General features: G+C 35.9%; 1 protein-coding gene across 2 annotated transcripts in view; it reads left to right on the top strand.

Moving 5' to 3' along the window:
• Window positions 1-8,468, top strand: part of LOC124723158 (palmitoyltransferase ZDHHC2) — a 279,047-nt gene extending 270,579 nt beyond the window's left edge. Inside the window, exon 8 of one of the 2 annotated variants that reach the window (XM_047248352.1) lies at window positions 6,487-8,468. In XM_047248352.1, coding sequence (XP_047104308.1) covers window positions 6,487-6,628 — 142 coding nt within the window. In that variant the 3' untranslated portion in view covers window positions 6,629-8,468. The remainder of the gene's footprint in view (window positions 1-6,486) is intronic. The other variant, XM_047248350.1, reaches the window with a different exon arrangement.
• Window positions 8,469-17,932: the final 9,464 nt, after the last annotated feature.

Here is a 17,932-nt window from a genome sequence, read left to right as displayed (position 1 = left end):
AGAAAATAGGATCCAGCTATTCATTAGGAAATGCAAGGCTATATGTGGATGAGGCAATACCTATGTAATTTGATAAAACTGAAATTCAGCTCACATATCATACTGAAGTTAGGAAAATAATAAATTCACTCAAAAGTAAAAGCTCGCATGGAATTGATGTCATTTCCAACAGGGTATTAAAAGCTTGTTCCCAACAGATAAGTCGAATTCTCAGCCATGTATGTAGTACCGCACTGAAACAGGGCATTTTTCTGGATAGACTTAAATACGCTATTGTTAAATGATTGCATAAGAAAGGGGATGGGTCTGATGCTAACAACTGCCACCCAATCTCACTTCTGACAGCTTTATCCAAAATTCTTGAACAAGTATTGTATTCAAGACTGGCTTCACATATTTGTAAAAATGAAGTACTAACAAAATGTCAGGCCTTTCAACAGAAAATACTATATATGCTTTCACTGATCAAATATTAAATGCTCTGAACAACCAAATGTCGCCCATTGCAATTTTTTGTGACCTCTCGAAGGCTTTTGACTGTGAATCATGAAATTCTTCTAGATAAGCTTACTTAAGTATTGTGGTATATGTTGGACAGTGCACAAGTGGTTTAATTCATATTTAATGGGAAGAATGTAGAAGTTTGAAATTAACAGTACAGATAGTTTGCAAAAATCAGCAGAGGTCTCTAACTGGGGAGGTATCATGAATGGTGTCCCACAGGGTTCAAGCTTGAGGCTTGGGTCACTTGTATGATTTGCCACTCTATATTTGTCAAGATGCAAAGCTAGTTATTTTTGCTGATGTTACAAGTATAGTAATCACATGCAACAAGCAAGAATTATCCGATGAAATAGTAAATAATATCTTTCACAAAATTATTAAGTGGTTCTATGCAAATGGATTCACTAAATTTTAAAAAAGAACACAGTACATACAGTTATGTACAATAAATGGTACAACACCATCAATTAATATAGACTTTGAACAGAAGTCTGTTGCTAAGGCAGAATATTCAAAATTTCTGGGTGTATGCATTGATGAGAAATTGAATTGGAAGAATCACATTGATGATCGGCTGAAATGTGTAGGTTCATCTACTTATGACATTCATGTTATTGCAAAGTCTGGTAATAAACATGACAGTAAGTTAGCCTACTATGCATATTTTCATTCACCAGCGTGTAACCAGAATAATAATAGCTGGAGCCCACGCAAGATCACCTTGCAGACATTTATTTAAGGAACTCTGCATACTCACAGCACCTTTGCAATACACATATTCACTTTTGAAATTTGTTATTAATAACCCATCCCAATTCAAAAATAATAGGGAAGTGCATAGCTACAACACTAAATGAAAGAATGGTCTCCTCTATTCGGGGTTAAATCTGACTTTGGCACAGAAAGGGGTGAATCGTGCTGCCACAAAAATCTTTGGTCATTTACCAAATAGCATTAAAAGTCTGACAGACAGCCAACCAGAATTGAAATACAAATTAAGAGAGTTTCTGAATGACAGCTCCTACTCAATAGATGAATTTTTAGATATGTAGTAGGGAAAAAAAATGTATTTTGTAAAGAAAATTTAAGTTAAGCTGACACTTTGTACATCATTATGAAATGTCATATTCATGATCTATGGATCAAGTATTAATCTAATGTGATAATGTAATATAGATGCATAAGAAATATTGTCAGTTTTCTGTTCCCTTTCTGTTTGCATGCATCACACTCCACATCATCGTTACATTACAGAATGAAGCCGACATCTGGTATTAATAGATTCAATTGACCCAAATAAAGTACACTTTATTTCTGTACCTAACAATTGATTATACAAATAATTGGTTTTGTTATATCCTTTATAATAAATAGCTATGTTGTTTATGCAGATATCTTGCATTAAAACCGAGTGAGGTGGCGCAGTGGTTAGCACACTGGACTCGCATTCAGGAGGACGACGGTTCAATCCCGTCTCCGGCCATCCTGATTTAGGTTTTCCGTGATTTCCCTAAATCATTTCAGGCAAATGCCGGGATGGTTCCTTTGAAAGGGCACGGCCGATTTCCTTCCCCATCATTCCCTAACCCGAGCTTGTGCTCCGTCTCTAATGACCTCGTTGTCGACAGGACGTTGAACACCACTAATCTAACCAACCCAACCTTGCATTAAAGCAGACACAAGACATTGATAACACAGGTAACTTGATATACAGGCTGAGTCACTTAACTATTGTCACCAAGAATAACTCCAAAAGTATGATAGGAGTTGAAAAGTTTGTGGGACAAAAGTTGCATGGGACAACAGGGGCCATAATATGATTTTGGTTTTATGTTGCTAGGTGGGATCGCGTCAGAGATACGAAGGTCAACTTTTTTTTTTTTTTTTTAATGGGATGCTATAGTTTGGTACTTATTTTCTGATATCAGCTATCAAGATGAAACCAATGATGTGTAACAGTAAGGCCTTTGAAGGCCATCGAAGGTCACAAAGGCGGCATGAATGTCCATTTACAGAAAGTTTTTAAAGTGATGACCATTGGTATCAATGTAGAGCTGCACTCTTCTTATTATGGATTGAGTGGTATTCCTTATCACATTCGCACCTATCAAAGCACGTACTGTGACAATTCTCTCTCGCATATCATCAGGTGTAGTTGGAACATCTTTATAAACAATGTCTTTTACGAATCCCCACAAGAAAAAATCCAGAGGCATCAAGTCTAGCGAATGAGCCGGCCACAACACTTCTCCTCCATGTCCAATCCAATGATTTGGGAATTAATTGTCTCTGCAACTCATTTCTAGCAATTAGCGATAAATGTGCCAGACACCCATCGTGTTGATACCACATTCTGTTCCTTGTTCCTGAAGGTATTTCTTCCAATAACAGACCTAACGTTTCTTGCAGGAATGTGGTGTACTTCCTACCATAAAGATTTCCTTCGATGAAATAGGGGCCTGTAATACTTGCCGTGTTCAAATTGGATTTTCAGTTGCCCAATAATGCATGTTATGCAAATTAACATTTCCATAGTTCGTGGATAAATCAAATTAATTAATGTGTCATCCCACTAAAGCTGAAGTTGAGCCCATCGTCAAAACTCAATACAAAAACAGAACTCATACAATCCATACCAGTTAATTCTTGGTGGAGACTGATATGGTAAGAATGATATTTATGGCGATGCAGAACACAAACAACACTACTCTGGCTCATGCCAGATTCCCTTGCGATTTGACACAAACTAACACAAGGACCTCGAACCACAGTGGCAAGAGTACCAATTTCCGTTTCCTCGTTAGTAACTTTCCTTTGCCGGATATGTTTCTGATGCATTAAAGATCCAGTTCTTCTCAATTTATCATACATATATTTAAATGTACGATGTGTAGGGTGAGTATGTTGAGGATATCTTTCAGTGTATAAGTCTGTAGCTCTCACCGAATTTCATTGGCATTCTCCATAAATGAGAAGCATATTGACTTTGTTCTTTGAAGGAATACATCATTCACATCCAATTGATTCGACGATACTAGTCTTGCCATTCCTATTAGTGTTGTATTGTGAAACCATCAAATGGTGTTAACATTTCAATGGCAAGTTAGATGGATATGCCGTATTCAGTGAATATTTACTATTTGTGTGAGATACGAGAGAGAACTGTCAAAGCATGTGCTTCAATAAGTGCTGCAGTAATAAGGAATACCTTCTTTGACCTTCAAAGACCTTACTGTTACACATCACTGGATTCGTCTCAATAGCCGCTATCAGAAAATAAGTACCAAACTACAGCATCCCATGTAAAAAAACAAAGTTGACATTCATATTTCTGACATGACCCCACCTAGCAACAAAAAACCAACATCATATTGCGGCCCCTGTTGTCCCATGCAACATTTGTCCCACAAACATTTCGGCTACTATCATACTTTCGGAGTTATTCTAGGTGGCAAAGTGACTTATCCTGTATATCAACAGTGATAATACCAAGCTTTCCTCCACAACTGAATTTTTTATTTTATAAACTCACTAAGTGCATTTTGTGAAACTTCTGGGAAACTAGAGACAACATTCTGTTGTTGATAACAACTCATTGTTTGACTTCATAAAATTCGAAGTAGTAAATAACAAGCTTTCAAAGTAGATGTTGCCTATAACTAAATTATAACAATTATTCCTTAATTTGTAATTACTTAAGTTAACTGCTTTCTGCAACAAAAAATTGTTTTTCTTAAAAAACATATTTTGAAAGCTAAATGGCGAAATTTGGTGTTGTGTTCCGTTTTGAAAAGAAAAACACCAAGCAATTGTTACAGGTTCTTTTATTTGAGCATGAAGCTTTAGTTGCAATAGCATCAAAGTGACCTTTGCCTGTGTTTGTTTCAACCCTACAATATACTTCCTGTACTTCTGTTAATGTTTGCAGCTATGTATCTTGACTGTTTTTAGTATCTAGTCCATAAAAATAATTCAAAGTCTCATTTTATGCTTCATTATTAGTTGATAAACAGCATTTACATGGACAGTGGCACATAATTTCATCAGGAACAAATTTCATTGGCACGGTTTTACCTTTGCAATTTGCATAACATTTCATTTGTAATTTTCTTTATTAATAACACCATTTTACTATTTTGATTGTGGTTTATCCTCACAGCTACTACTAGATGCTGTAAACAAACTGTGAAACAGTACAAAATTAAAGCTACATTAGTTGTTATAACACCACTAGTTTAACCTGCACATGACAACTCAATGATGACAGCTAGAAAGTGATGACAAAAGACACAGGTGGTGCAACTGGGAAAGCAGAAACAACCAAAGTTACCAACAGTACACTGTTGACAACAAACATGAAACTTTACTGTAGAAACATGCTAAGTGGTATCACTTGACAGGTTTCTGCACTAAACTCAATCTTTAGTTTGGATACTAACCCATAAGACACATGACAGCTGACAGGTTTCTGCATGTGTTTGCAGTAAGAGTTATTGATTCTGTAAAAACACAATTTTATGAAAAAATGACTGTTGACGAGTTTCTGAAATAAATGATTCAGTTCAATTTGACAAAAGCTGTTTACAACACAATGACAAGGCATATAATGATATCAGGTTTTTATTACATGAAGTCAGTGTAGTGTACTCCCAGCAACTCACTTGTTCTGTCACTGAAGCACTTCGTGAGTGATCAAGCAAGGTAGGACAGTGATACGACACTAGAGTCATGTTCAGGAGAATGGTGGTTCAAATGGTCGTCCAGCCATCCAAATTTAGGTTTTCTGTGGTTTTCCTAAATCACTTAAGGCAGATGCCAGGATGGGTCCTTTTAAAAAGGATATGGTCATTTCCTTTTACCATCCTCCCACATTTGAGCTTGTGCTCCAATCTTCAATGAACTCTTCATCAGCAGAATATCAAACCATGATCGTCCTTCTGTTTTTACTTCATGAATGCTCAGATTCCTTCCATGATGCACCATACACATGTGGAGAGACTGTATAGATGGGTGGTCTGTTAATACAGAAACAAACCATGTGGAAACTAAAGCTCTGTTCTCATATTGTCAAGACAGGAATATGGCATTAGAAGTCCTCGTATGTGGCTGTTGTTTCATAGCAGCTGCTGTATGGCAACAGGTAAGGTAAAAAAAAAAAAAAAAGAGAGACTTATACTGATGGAGATGATAAGTAATACTACCAGTATTTGAATCCCTTTCAACATATGTAACAAGAGATTTTACATACTACAGTCTAGATGTTCTTAGATGCAAACAATATGATTTATCCAGTTAAACTCTTACCATCACTAGTGTTTGACAAACAGCCTGTGCTTTATATCACAGTAAATGCCTAGTAAACAAAAAAGTGTAGACGAGAACAAAAATTAATGCCATAATGCTTTAAAAGTATCCAAAAATGCCTGTGTATATATTAATAACGGCACACTTGAATTCACAAACATGAATCGAAATGCTAGATTAAAGCTATTCACCACATTTTATGGTGGTGAATAATGAAATAATTTGAATCTTTTGTTTTTAAATCTGTACAGGTTTCAAGTAAAAATTCTGTCTGATATACAGGCATCAAGACTGACTGTTTTGTAATAGTAATAGTGAGAGTAGTCTCCGTGTTATTAATAATGTTAGGAGTAGAAGCACTAACCTTTACGGTGGTAGAAATAATATGTTCACAACAAACAAAATCTGACAGCGTATTCTTCAAATATTAGACTCAGAAATGTTTCATTTTTATAAAAGATAATGAAATATCAGTCACTCTGGCTTCTCTGCATGATTCTGTGTGTAGTCTTGCCTATATGCCTTGTGAGCTGTGTGTAGTCAAAAACACTGTTTGATGTGTGTGTGTGTTGGTAGTTCTGTGTATATAGTTTATAATACTAATATTTCGGCCCATAGCATTATTTTGTTGTATAAGTAAACAAAGGGCCAGAGCTTTGCTAGGATTATTGTTTTCAGTTTGGGAGATGGTGTCACGTTCCCTCAGCGTTGTGTGGATGAAGATACACACACACTACTGGGATCTCATCAGCAGTGGGCTGAGGAGGCTGAACTAGATTCCCCTCCTTTTGCCTCTTCCACAGGTACGCAGCTGTATTAGGATGCTTTTCTTCAACCTGTGCAAACAGAGAAGAATTAAAATTTGATGTACGAACATATGAACATATTTTGTGTGGTATCAAAAACTCATGCTACTGATGTAACCATTGTAAGTAAATACCCAAAGCAGTGTGTGTGTGTGTGTGTGTGTGTGTGTGTGTGTGTGTGTGTGTTTTCTGTCTGAAACTCGTGTTGAATCAGAAGTCTGAGACATTTAATAAGACTTATCACTGACGTGCAATGTTAATGAATACACTTGGGAGACAATCAGTGTCAAGCGTTGCTACAGAGCCAGTATTTATACCATTGAATAGTGCAGATTTTAGTGAATAAGAGGAGGAACTATTGAACAAATACTTTGTATAACAGACCTTCTAAAAATATAGTTTTTCAGCAGCACAAAATAGAGTGGAAATGTGAAGAAAAACCAGTTATAATATCTATGAGAGTATAATTTGGCTTTTATTGAAAAAATTCAAGGTAACGAATGTAGGTATGGACCTATGATGTAAGCGTACAAAAATCTGAAAGCTTCTGGAGTATATTGTGTTTTATGCATTGTGTGCATCTGCAAAGATGTGACAAGACTTAATTTCATCCCATGTAGATAAAATGTAAGAGTGGTGAAATCATTAACTTCTTTAGTCTGTATTTTGTTGAACTAATTATATTGTAGATATTTAGTTTATACTGCATTCTCCTTTTTTCTGAAAAAATTGTTTTTCAGTGAGAGCTGTTTTTGTGGTCACAAATGTTAATTACTGGTATATCACTGAAGCCTGCAATCAAAATTACACCTGTGTTATATATGGGACTCAATTCTGGCAGTAATGAGAGAAGTTTGAATTATATAAAAATTCATATTGCTTACAGCAGAAGCTTAAAAACAAGAAAAGATAACCTCTGCATTTAAATTTTATCACCCCCCCCTTTCCCTTTCTCTCTCTCTCTCTCTCTCTCTCTCTCTCTCTCTCTCTCTCTCTAAAACACAAACACAAAAACACACAAACACACACACACACACACACACACACAATGTTATTTTAAGAAAGTTACAAAAGAAATATTGCGCCTTCTGTTGTCATACAACAGAATTTGGTCCACAGATGTAGGTTACCAAGTGGGGGAACAGTGTTGTGCCCAACTTAACATTCCACAAAAGTAACTAGTTGCACATTCCTCTGCCAAGAGGAAAACAGGTGGTTCACACATTCTCAGTACTATTCAAAATTTCAAATGATTGCAAGTGATTGAAATAGGCTTCACGTGTAGCTAATTGTTTCATACCAGTGTATAGTAATGGAATCATGAAAGCAATGTGCATACAAGGAAACCCTCAACTATCAGAGTCACTCAACATAACGGGTCATGACAGTATGTCATTATTTATTGCAAAGTCAGTGTTTCATCTCTGTTGTTGCTCTTCTTGTAATTCGTGCTTTTTTTCAGTTATTCATGTATAAATTTATATAGCAGATTAGGTTGTAAGTGAATTTTTACTTTGAGTTCTAAAAGTAATCTTCTGGTTGTGGTACTGATGTCGGAACCGCATCATATGAGAGAGAAATCTTTCATGTATATGTGTAATGTGATATTATTACAGAATTTAAATATTACAGTGTTATTGTTTTATTATTATAATAACTGTGTTGTTAAGGTATTTCTCTTGTTCGTTAAAGTTAAAATATGTTCAGCTAATTGCAATATTCATTTATTGATTAATTTCTATAATTTGATCGGGCTGTGAGAAACTCATTTGGAATATGATTATTTTAGCATTTTTATAAATTTGTTATGATGTTATTTTGGGTACTTGTTTGGTAAATTAATGACATGAAAAATGAGAATTTGATTGTATACATCAGATGTTTGACACACACTCTTTTATATATATTATGTCATTATTATTTTATTCCAGCTCTGTAAACGTTAATAAATCAGGTTTGGTGTTGGTGATATGTTGTACTACACATTAATGCTTTTTTTTTTGCTATCTGAATGAGTATCTTAATGAAAGAAAACAAAAGTTGTATTTTTGTTTCAAAAATACAAAGGAACAGTGCTCTCATTTCTCTCTCTCTCTCTCTCTATCTATCTATCTATCTATCTATCTATCTTATTTAGCTGCCGTTCATGGATTTTAAGTATTAAAATTTCATCTGTGTTCTAGAATTTGTCTGTTTTTGCTATATTTTTATACCGCATAATTTGAATTCTATGTCAGATAAAACTGTTTTCGGAATATGTAGTATTTAGGTATCAGATTTAACACCTAGTAATGTCACTGTACTTATGTAATGTTGATGTTAAGTGTTTCAAATCAATCTTCTTGTTATTACTCTTTAATGACACACACAGCCTTGTTATTCTTATTGAACCACATTGATTTGTTGAACACTCAAGTAGGTAAGTGAGTGGAACCAGTGGCAAGTTGAACCTTTGAGTCAATCCTGTGATGCATGCTCAAGCTACCCTGAATTAACTGTGAAAGACTGGAATCTGTTCTACTCAGTAAAGCTTGCAGTTTTTACTTGCACAAATGCTACTCTCCAAAGAGTAAAAGTATATCCTCAAATAAAAAATTATTGCAGAGAGCAGCGGTATATCACTAGTACTAAGCACTCATTATTATAGCGTACTTTGAGACTGGAAGAAACTCTTTGTTAAGTTACATTCATAAAATGTAAACTTTCTGACATTTTGTCGCCATCTGCAAAGGACATCTTTGTTAGGGATCGTAGCTTCTATGAAGGTCCAATTTACACCTTACCTTCCTGTTGATTAACCCACCTGGATAGTGAAGCAAATTAATGCATCACTTCTGGGTGTGGGGAGGCAAACCTGACCCAGATCAAACCCGCTTCACAGATTAACAATGGGGGCTGGTGAGAATCTGCCTAGATATGGTTTTTGGGCTGTTCCTCACATTCCATTAGGTGAATACTATGCAGGTACCCATGTCCCAGTTTGGACAAATGTTACAAAGACATTTAGAAAACGCTCTGACCCATGCAAGTAGACTACACTCCAGACTCATACAGATGGGTTACTTAGATTCCATCCTAGGCAGTCAATAAGGGGCTGATGACCTTAAATGTTTAGTTTCTTCAAACCCCTGCTCAGAAGCAACAATTACTAATTGCAGTGATATGTAGTATCTACATAACACAAACACATAATCCACATAATGGAACCATATGTTTGATTTATGGTGGCTTTTTGCAGTGTCTGCTCTTGAAATTTTTCAATGAAGATATTTGCTACCACTGGGCTTAGGGCACTCCCCATGGACAAGCCATGTATATATTTTTCTTTTTTGAATGAGTCATTCTATTTAAAGAAGATAGAAAGAGACAGAAAGATGCTGGTAGCATTGGCCACATAGTATACTGAAAAACACAAAAACACACACACACACACACACACACACACTTATCTACACCACACTTTTGCTATGGACAGTGATTTGAATAATCACTGTCCATAGCAAAAGTGTGGTGTTATGAAAAGTTAGCAAATAGAGAGAGAGGTACATCTGTTAACTGGAGTCTCTTACCAGTGTGTTGCTGGACAATGGGAATTCACTGATATAAAAAATGTATTAAGACTACCATGAAAAGATCATAGTGATGTTCAGTTGTTTGCAAAATCTGAGGTTTTCCTACTGTTTATTGAGGATATTTACCCACATGGGAAAGATCTTAAAGAAATGAAATATCACTCTACTCTACAAGCTACTTTGGAACACCGAAGATCGGCCAAGTATGTATTCACGCTGCTGGCAAAAGCAGGAATTTACGGAATACCTTGTAGTTGTGAATACTTTTGCACGTGTACAACAAAATGAGTTCTCAAAAACATCTAGAACAACATTTCAACTGTAGAAGGGAGAAACACATCAACTATTGTGGATATGCTTTGCTGCCAGGAGTCAATCAGATTTAATTTCATAGGTCTAGATCCTGGCAGCCTTGAGCAGATACTACCGTAGGCTATTCAGAGTGGTGATAGATGTCATTAAAGACACATTTTACTCATAAGGTGGAGGGTGTGAAACTGAACAGTATCTGGATTTCTGTGCAGAAGATGTGTATTAGTTTTCCGTTATGGGGCAATGGTGATATTTGACAATAGTAATCAACACTGACAAACTGTGCTGAAGTTTTGAAAATGTTCAAAATGTTCAAATGTGTGTGAAATCTTATGGGACTTAACTGCTAAGGTCATCAGTCCCTAAGCTTACACTCTACTTAACCTAAATATCCTAAGGACAAACACACACAGCCATGCCCGAGGGAGGACTCGAAACTCCACCGGGACCAGCCGCACAGTCCATGACTGCAGCGCCTTAGACCTGCTCGGCTTTTGAAAATGTGATGTCTTGTCTGTGTGTGGAGCATGCAAAAAAAAAAAAATTTACATTAGTCAATAGTGAGCTAGGAGATGAATCAGATTTTCATAGAAGCTACAACCTCCTCGAGGATGTCCGTCACACATAGAGATGAACATCGAGTTTCTCAAATATGTTCATTTGATCATTGTACAATACCCTAAATATTTTAATAAGTATAAGTTATGTTTGTTCACTGTCTTTTGATATAACTGAACAGCCATATTCTCATGTTTAATTAGGAACTGCAATTATTATTTAACAATGTCAGTGCAAATTGCATTTATGTCATAGTTTTCATACGCTTATAAATGTTAATTGCCTGTCAAGGACAGTAAGACCTAGATAATCAATACATATGGTTACAATTGCTGATACAATAGTTTTTGTGCGTTAGGTACACCTAGATAATCAATACATACGGCTACAATTGCTGACACAACAGTTTTTGTGGGTTTACGTACAAAGTATCACTGTACAGTACAGTGGTTTTAACAGTTACATTTGAAAATCATGAGAGCAAGGAAATAAAACTGGAGGAACAGTACTCAAGCTCCTTAAAAAGCCTTACAGAAATGAAGTTAACACAACTTTGAGATGTTTTCCAGTCAGTATTGTTACAAAAATTGCCTGCTTTTCCAACTGCTATTTTGATTGCATGATGCCAAAAATGCCATGAAGAAATACATAAAGTAAAATATAAATGATGATAATCTGGGGGATGACCTGTACACAGTTCGTTGGGCAGTAGTAGTAGAGGGCAAAAATTGATCAGTGGCATAATTTGTAATAGAACTAATAATTTGGTATATAGCAGCTGAAGGAGGTTGGTGCAGTATTACATGCCAATTTTGTGTGCTGTTTTGCACTGCAGTTTCCTTAAAGCTATGATTCTGTGCACACTACTACTCAATATATCTCATCTGAACTGCTTTCAATCATTCACTGTAAAATCATATTCATCCCCTCCTCTCCCCTGCCCTCCCCCTCCCCTCTCTCTCCCTCCCTCCTTCCCTTCCCCCCTCTCCCTCCCTCCTTCCCTTCCCCCCTCTCCCTCCCTCCTTCCCTTCCCCCTCTCTCCTTCCCTTCCCCCCTCTCTCTCTCCCTCTCTCCTTCCCTTCCCCCCTCTCTCTCCCCTCCCTCCTTCCCTCCCTCCTTCCCTTCCCCCCTCTCTCTCCCTCCCTCCTTCCCTTCCCCCCTCTCTCTCTCCCCTCCCTCCCTCCTTCCCTTCCCCCCCTCTCTCTCCCTCCCTCCTTCCCTTCCCCCTCCCCCCCCCCTCTCTCTCTCTCTCTCTCTCTCTCTCTCTCTCTCTCTCTCTCTCTCTCTCTCCTCTCTCTCTCTCTCCTATGTGCCTTTCCTCTTACACCCTTCTCACACTTCCTTCTCCTCAGATTACAGCTCACTCACTTCATTTTTCTTAAGGCAACACTCCTCCATCACATTCAGTGGCCCCTGCTCTTTCGCACAGTATTTTAGTTTAGATGTTTTAGAGAGATCTGACAACAACTTGCATTTCTGTGGCAACACAGAAGTTCAGTTGTTTTGGAACGTGTCTTTCATTCCTTAACACTGATACTTGATGTGAAAATTTTACTGAAAGTAGGTTTATCCTATCCAGGGGACTTTCTCTTCATCACATAAAAAAATGTAGATTGCAAGGAAATTTTTGAAACGAAACACATTTTAGATAAATGGTGTTCTAAAAATAAAGTTCAGACTATTACTAATCAGAAAAAGAGAGAAACTGAGAAGCTATAGAGAATTTTGTCAAAGTAATTGCAGAAATGTTGGAAATGAATTGTGAGTCATGATTAGTATCAGATAAATGAACAGACCAACTTACTGCAATAGAAATGCAGAAAAATGACCGGAACAGAAAGAGAATACAAAAATATGAATTAATATATGTGAAAATTAGAGACCAGTTAGCTTGTCAAATAAAAAATATTTTGAGTAAAATACAGAGAGGGAAAAAATAATGTTTTTAATATATGGCAAGAAAGTAAGAGCATACCTGCACTTTGCAGGGAATAAAAGAGGATTTTGTAAGGTAAAATACTGTCAGAAGGAGAATCACACATACATTCTGGCTAACAACAAAATTGCAAACAAAGCTGGGGTACTGTCTGCTGCAGAAATTTTTGTTCTTGTGAGACCGGCAGAAGGTTTAAGACAAAATGTTTAAATTTTTTTTTTTTTTTATCATTTGCGAAAGTATGGGTTTACTGGTCAGAGTCATAATATTCATCACTTTATTCCCACCCTGGAATAACCTTTTTATATTGTACTTACTATTCCATGTTCTTTCATTGCAGGATTCATTCACAAAATTGTAATTAAATATGAGAAACTAAATAATGAAATTTTATTCTTCACACAGATTTGAGTTATAAAATTTTTGTTACCATTTCCATCTCCTCGTACTGTATATTGTGTATAGATGTATGAAACATGTATGTATAAGCTCTTTATAAGCCAATGGAAAATTGTGCCTTTTGATGTCCTAACCTGTTCACAAAAATAAAGGAAAGATAGATTAATTTATGTTAAAATACCTCACTGTTGTAATTTACTCCAGTCTGTTCTTGACACATGACTGTAATTCTTCTCCATTGTCTTCTCAAAGAGGGATCTCACATATAAAGATGTGAATTTTCAGAATAAAATGCTTTATATAGGTCATCATATTTATCATAATTTTTTCAACTGCAACGAAACTGTAAGTGTTCAGCTTGTAAAGCATATTTTTTATCACTACTGATATACAATTTCTGCACATTTTTCATGTTACAACTTGACAAAATTTAATGTGCTAATTTCTTTTGTACTGTCAGAAAATAAATAATAAAAATTCAGAGAACACTCAACCCCATTATATTATTTTACTTGGTTCACACTTTTGAAACAGAATGAAGGATTTCTTCTGTTCATTCTGTCAGTGCATAATAAAAATTCTTTAAAACAAGAAGTTCGATTCCCAGCTGGGTCGGGGATTTTCTCTGCCTGGGGGAGTGGTTGTTTGTGTTGTCGTCCTCATTTCATCATCATTTGTGACAGTGGCGAGATTGTGTAAAGATTGGGAATTTGTACGGGTGGTGATAACTGTGCAGTTGAGCGCCCAACAAACAAATCATCATCATCATTTAAAACAAGACACTGAGGAATTTTTTTAACACAGTTTTAATATTTTTTTTTTTTTTTTGTGGGATCTAAAATTTGAAAACCTCTCTCACACCGGACTGATTTAGCTTCACTGATCAGGATAGTGAAAAACATGTGTATATTAAGGGAATTTTCATTCACAAAGCAGGCTTATCACATTCACACAGTTCAGTACTGTTCTATCCTGATTAAATTGAGCTTAACTTAAATTCCGTAAGGCAGTGAAGCAATTTCAAAGTCTCGGTGCGACGAAAATTGTCATTTGATCTCCTGAAAACATTTGTAATAATTGTTAACTTTCGGTGATCACATGGGAAGACCAGAGATCTGCTAGTAAGACCGTGTTAGCCTAATTTTTTTCAAATAATAACTGGATATCTTGAGCATACAAAACGGCAGGTTCGTCCAGTGTAAATCAGATGTTCTCCACTGATCCCATGCAACACAGCGTAGTAAGCAGACACTGTCAATAATAATCAGTTAAACAATACGCGAACACACTTACTTTAGTTTAGTTCATGTATTAAATTCCTTCTGATACAGAATCTCATCAAGATGGTGAGTAGCTCAACAATACATACATATACATCTTCCTTCTTTCACAGCTAATCGGCAAGATCTCCTTCATTCTTTTCATAAGAGAAAACATAGATAGCAGAGAGCTATTCCATGGAGTAAATGGATGCTCCAAGGAATAATAGGGCTTGAAACTACTTTGCATTGATAATCATCATATATTAAAGTTTTGGAATTGGTAATTTAAGAAGAGATACTGCCTCGTGATGACTAGGTGTTGTGTGATGTCCTTAGGTTAGTTAGGTTAAGTTCTAGGGGAGTGATGACCATAGATGTTAAGTCCCATAGTGCTCAGAGCCATTTGAACCATTTTGATAAGAAGAGATATTTTCGAGATATGTACTGAGTCCATATAATTTATAAAATTTCTGAAAATATCGCGGAGAGACTGCTGCAAGAGACATTGCAACAGATATATATGGCCGGAAGCACACCAGTACTTTTATTCCATGAGACATATGCATATTACGTGCTAAATTTAATTATAAAATGTAAGAGAAAGATGTGTGAATTTCTATATGACAATACCAGTGTGGCTTGTGGCACTGCTCTTGCTGTTGCTGTACTGGTGCAAGATAATGTTTCACCACCCCAATAAGCTCCATACATTCTGCTGCCTGATCTGGTGTGACAGATGAAGTTCTTCAGCTGAAAACAGCTGTGACTGCATTGCATGTCTCTCTAGATTGCAACATATTTTCTTTGAAACAGATGCATATTCATACTACTTCTTGGGATGACGCTTGCTACTACTTGAAATAAGTACTTTAAAAATAAATTAAGCACATAATCATAAATAATGAGGTCAAAAAATTGCCTCCTCATCTGTACTCTTTAATTACCACTTAGTCTGTGGAGCACTGCTCAAATTAGTACTTAAAGTTCTGTTGTAATTACTTATACAAAAGTCACACTAGAAGTCGGTGACTATATCGAACATGTCCTCATGTTACTAAATCCTGATATAGTCATTTTATAAACAGTATAATTTTCTCTTGATGTTCAATATGTTGTCATTATACCCACCAAAATTCTACAGTTTGTTATTTAGTTTTAATATAAAGTATCTGAGTGGCATCTGAGTAAAATTCCACACAGTTATGACATGCAATAAGAAAGGCCTATGAAACGTCATTAATATAACTTGTCAGAACAGTCATCCAAAACAGATATTATTGCAAATGTCCACTTTTGACTATCCTTGAGCACTCTGTTCTCATCAAAATGAATTTTGGTACATTTTAACAAAATCATTGGAACTACTGCTTACACAGCCTTACAAACTGGTGATTATGAATGCAAACCCTGGTATGTAAGCCATGCCATTCAGGTCCCAGCTCCTGAATGCGGTACTGCACTCTTCTCTGAATGAAAGAGCTATAAATGGTGAGCCACAAGTAGCAAATATATTTAATAACCATTTTAATTATAGTAGGATTCATAGGGGCAGACAGTTCAGGAGAAAAATCATAGCAGTAAGTTGAAAAAGTAACTCTCATAAAATTCAATCAAAGGAGTGTCTCACCAGCTTCTCCTTCTGAAATTAGGAAAATTATGCATTCTCTCAAAAAATAAGAGCTCGTCTTGTTTTGATGTGTTTCCAATAGAGTACTGAAGGTAACATTTTTCCAGAGAGACTAAAATATGTCAGTGTTAAACCCCAGTTCAAGAGAGAAGTCAATAACTACCAATCTGTTTCACTGCTGGTATCATTTTCCAAAGTTTTTCAGCATGTGATGCATTCTAGAATAGTATCTCACCTTCACAACAATAACATCATCAGCAAATCACAATTAGAATTTCAGAAGAGTTGCTCTACTGAGAATGCTGTTTACATGTTTGCCCACCAAATTTTACAAGCATTAAATAGTAAAATAGTGCTGGTTGGTATTTTTTGTGTTCTGTCTAAGACATTTCACTGTCTGAATCACTAAATTCTCAAAGATCAATTGAAATTCTATGGGACTGATGGTACAGTCAACCAATGGATGTCACATCTAATCAAAGGAATGCAGAAAATTTTATTTAGTAATTCAACCAATATAGTCTGGGGACATAATTCTGACCGAGGACTAATCACATGTGGGGTTCCCTAAGGTTCATCTCAGATACACAGTTGTTCCTCATATATGTAAATTATCTTCCATCTAATATGCAATAACTAAAGTTAGTTCTTTTTTGCAGATGACACTAGTATTGTATTAACCAATGCATACATACAGAATGGGAAGAAATGGTAAACAATGTTCTTAAAAATATCACTGACTGATTTTCTGCCAAAGACACAAAATACGCAGTTTTACACTTCTATGGGTACTAAAACAGTGATAAGAGTAACACATGGTGAGGAAATAAATATAGGATGGAAGCTACAGAATTCTTGTGTGTTCATATCAATGAGAGATTTTACTTCAAAAAACACATTTTAGAACTCCTAAAACATCTCAGTTCATCCACATTTGCTCTTAGAATCGTTGCAAATCTGGGGAGAGACAGATCAGTAAGTTCACATATTTTGCATCTTTTAATTCAATAATATCATATGGAATAATGTTCTGGGGTAATTTATCATAAAGAAAGATAGTCTTCATAGCTCAAAAATGTGCTGTAAGAATAATATGTGATGATCACCCATGCTCATCTGGTAGACACCTGTTTAAGGAGTTGGACATTCTGACTAGTTCTTCAGACTGTACAGGATACCTCATTAAGTTTATTGTAAATAATCCACTATAGTTCAAAAGGAACAATGATGTACACAATTACAATACCAGAAGGAAAAATGACATTCATTACTCCACATTAAGGTTGTCTTTATCACAGAAAGGGGTCCACATTGCTGCACCAAGAATGTGTGTTCTCTTACCCAGTGATATAAAACGTCTGACAGCCAGCAAACAAAAATTTAAAAATAAACCAGATATATTCTCATTGGTAACTACCCCTATTCCACAGAAGAACTGAATGTGTAAAAGATAGCGGGCATCAATTACTAACTCACATCTGTCCTTTAATCAGACTGGAATCCATATGATCTCATTATGCGCAGCATAAGTGAATATAGACAATGGAGAAAAGAACAGAAATTTATTGTGAAATCCATCATTTTATTACAGAATATCTAGATTTTATCTATTACATAGTTATCTTCAGTGCATATAACACTGACCATGACCA

This window comes from Schistocerca piceifrons, chromosome X (genome assembly GCF_021461385.2).
Source record: "Schistocerca piceifrons isolate TAMUIC-IGC-003096 chromosome X, iqSchPice1.1, whole genome shotgun sequence".
In the NCBI taxonomy this organism is placed as follows: Eukaryota; Metazoa; Arthropoda; class Insecta; order Orthoptera; family Acrididae; genus Schistocerca; species Schistocerca piceifrons.
Note: the sequence above shows the minus strand (reverse complement) of the source record. Positions and strands in the feature narration are given on the sequence as shown.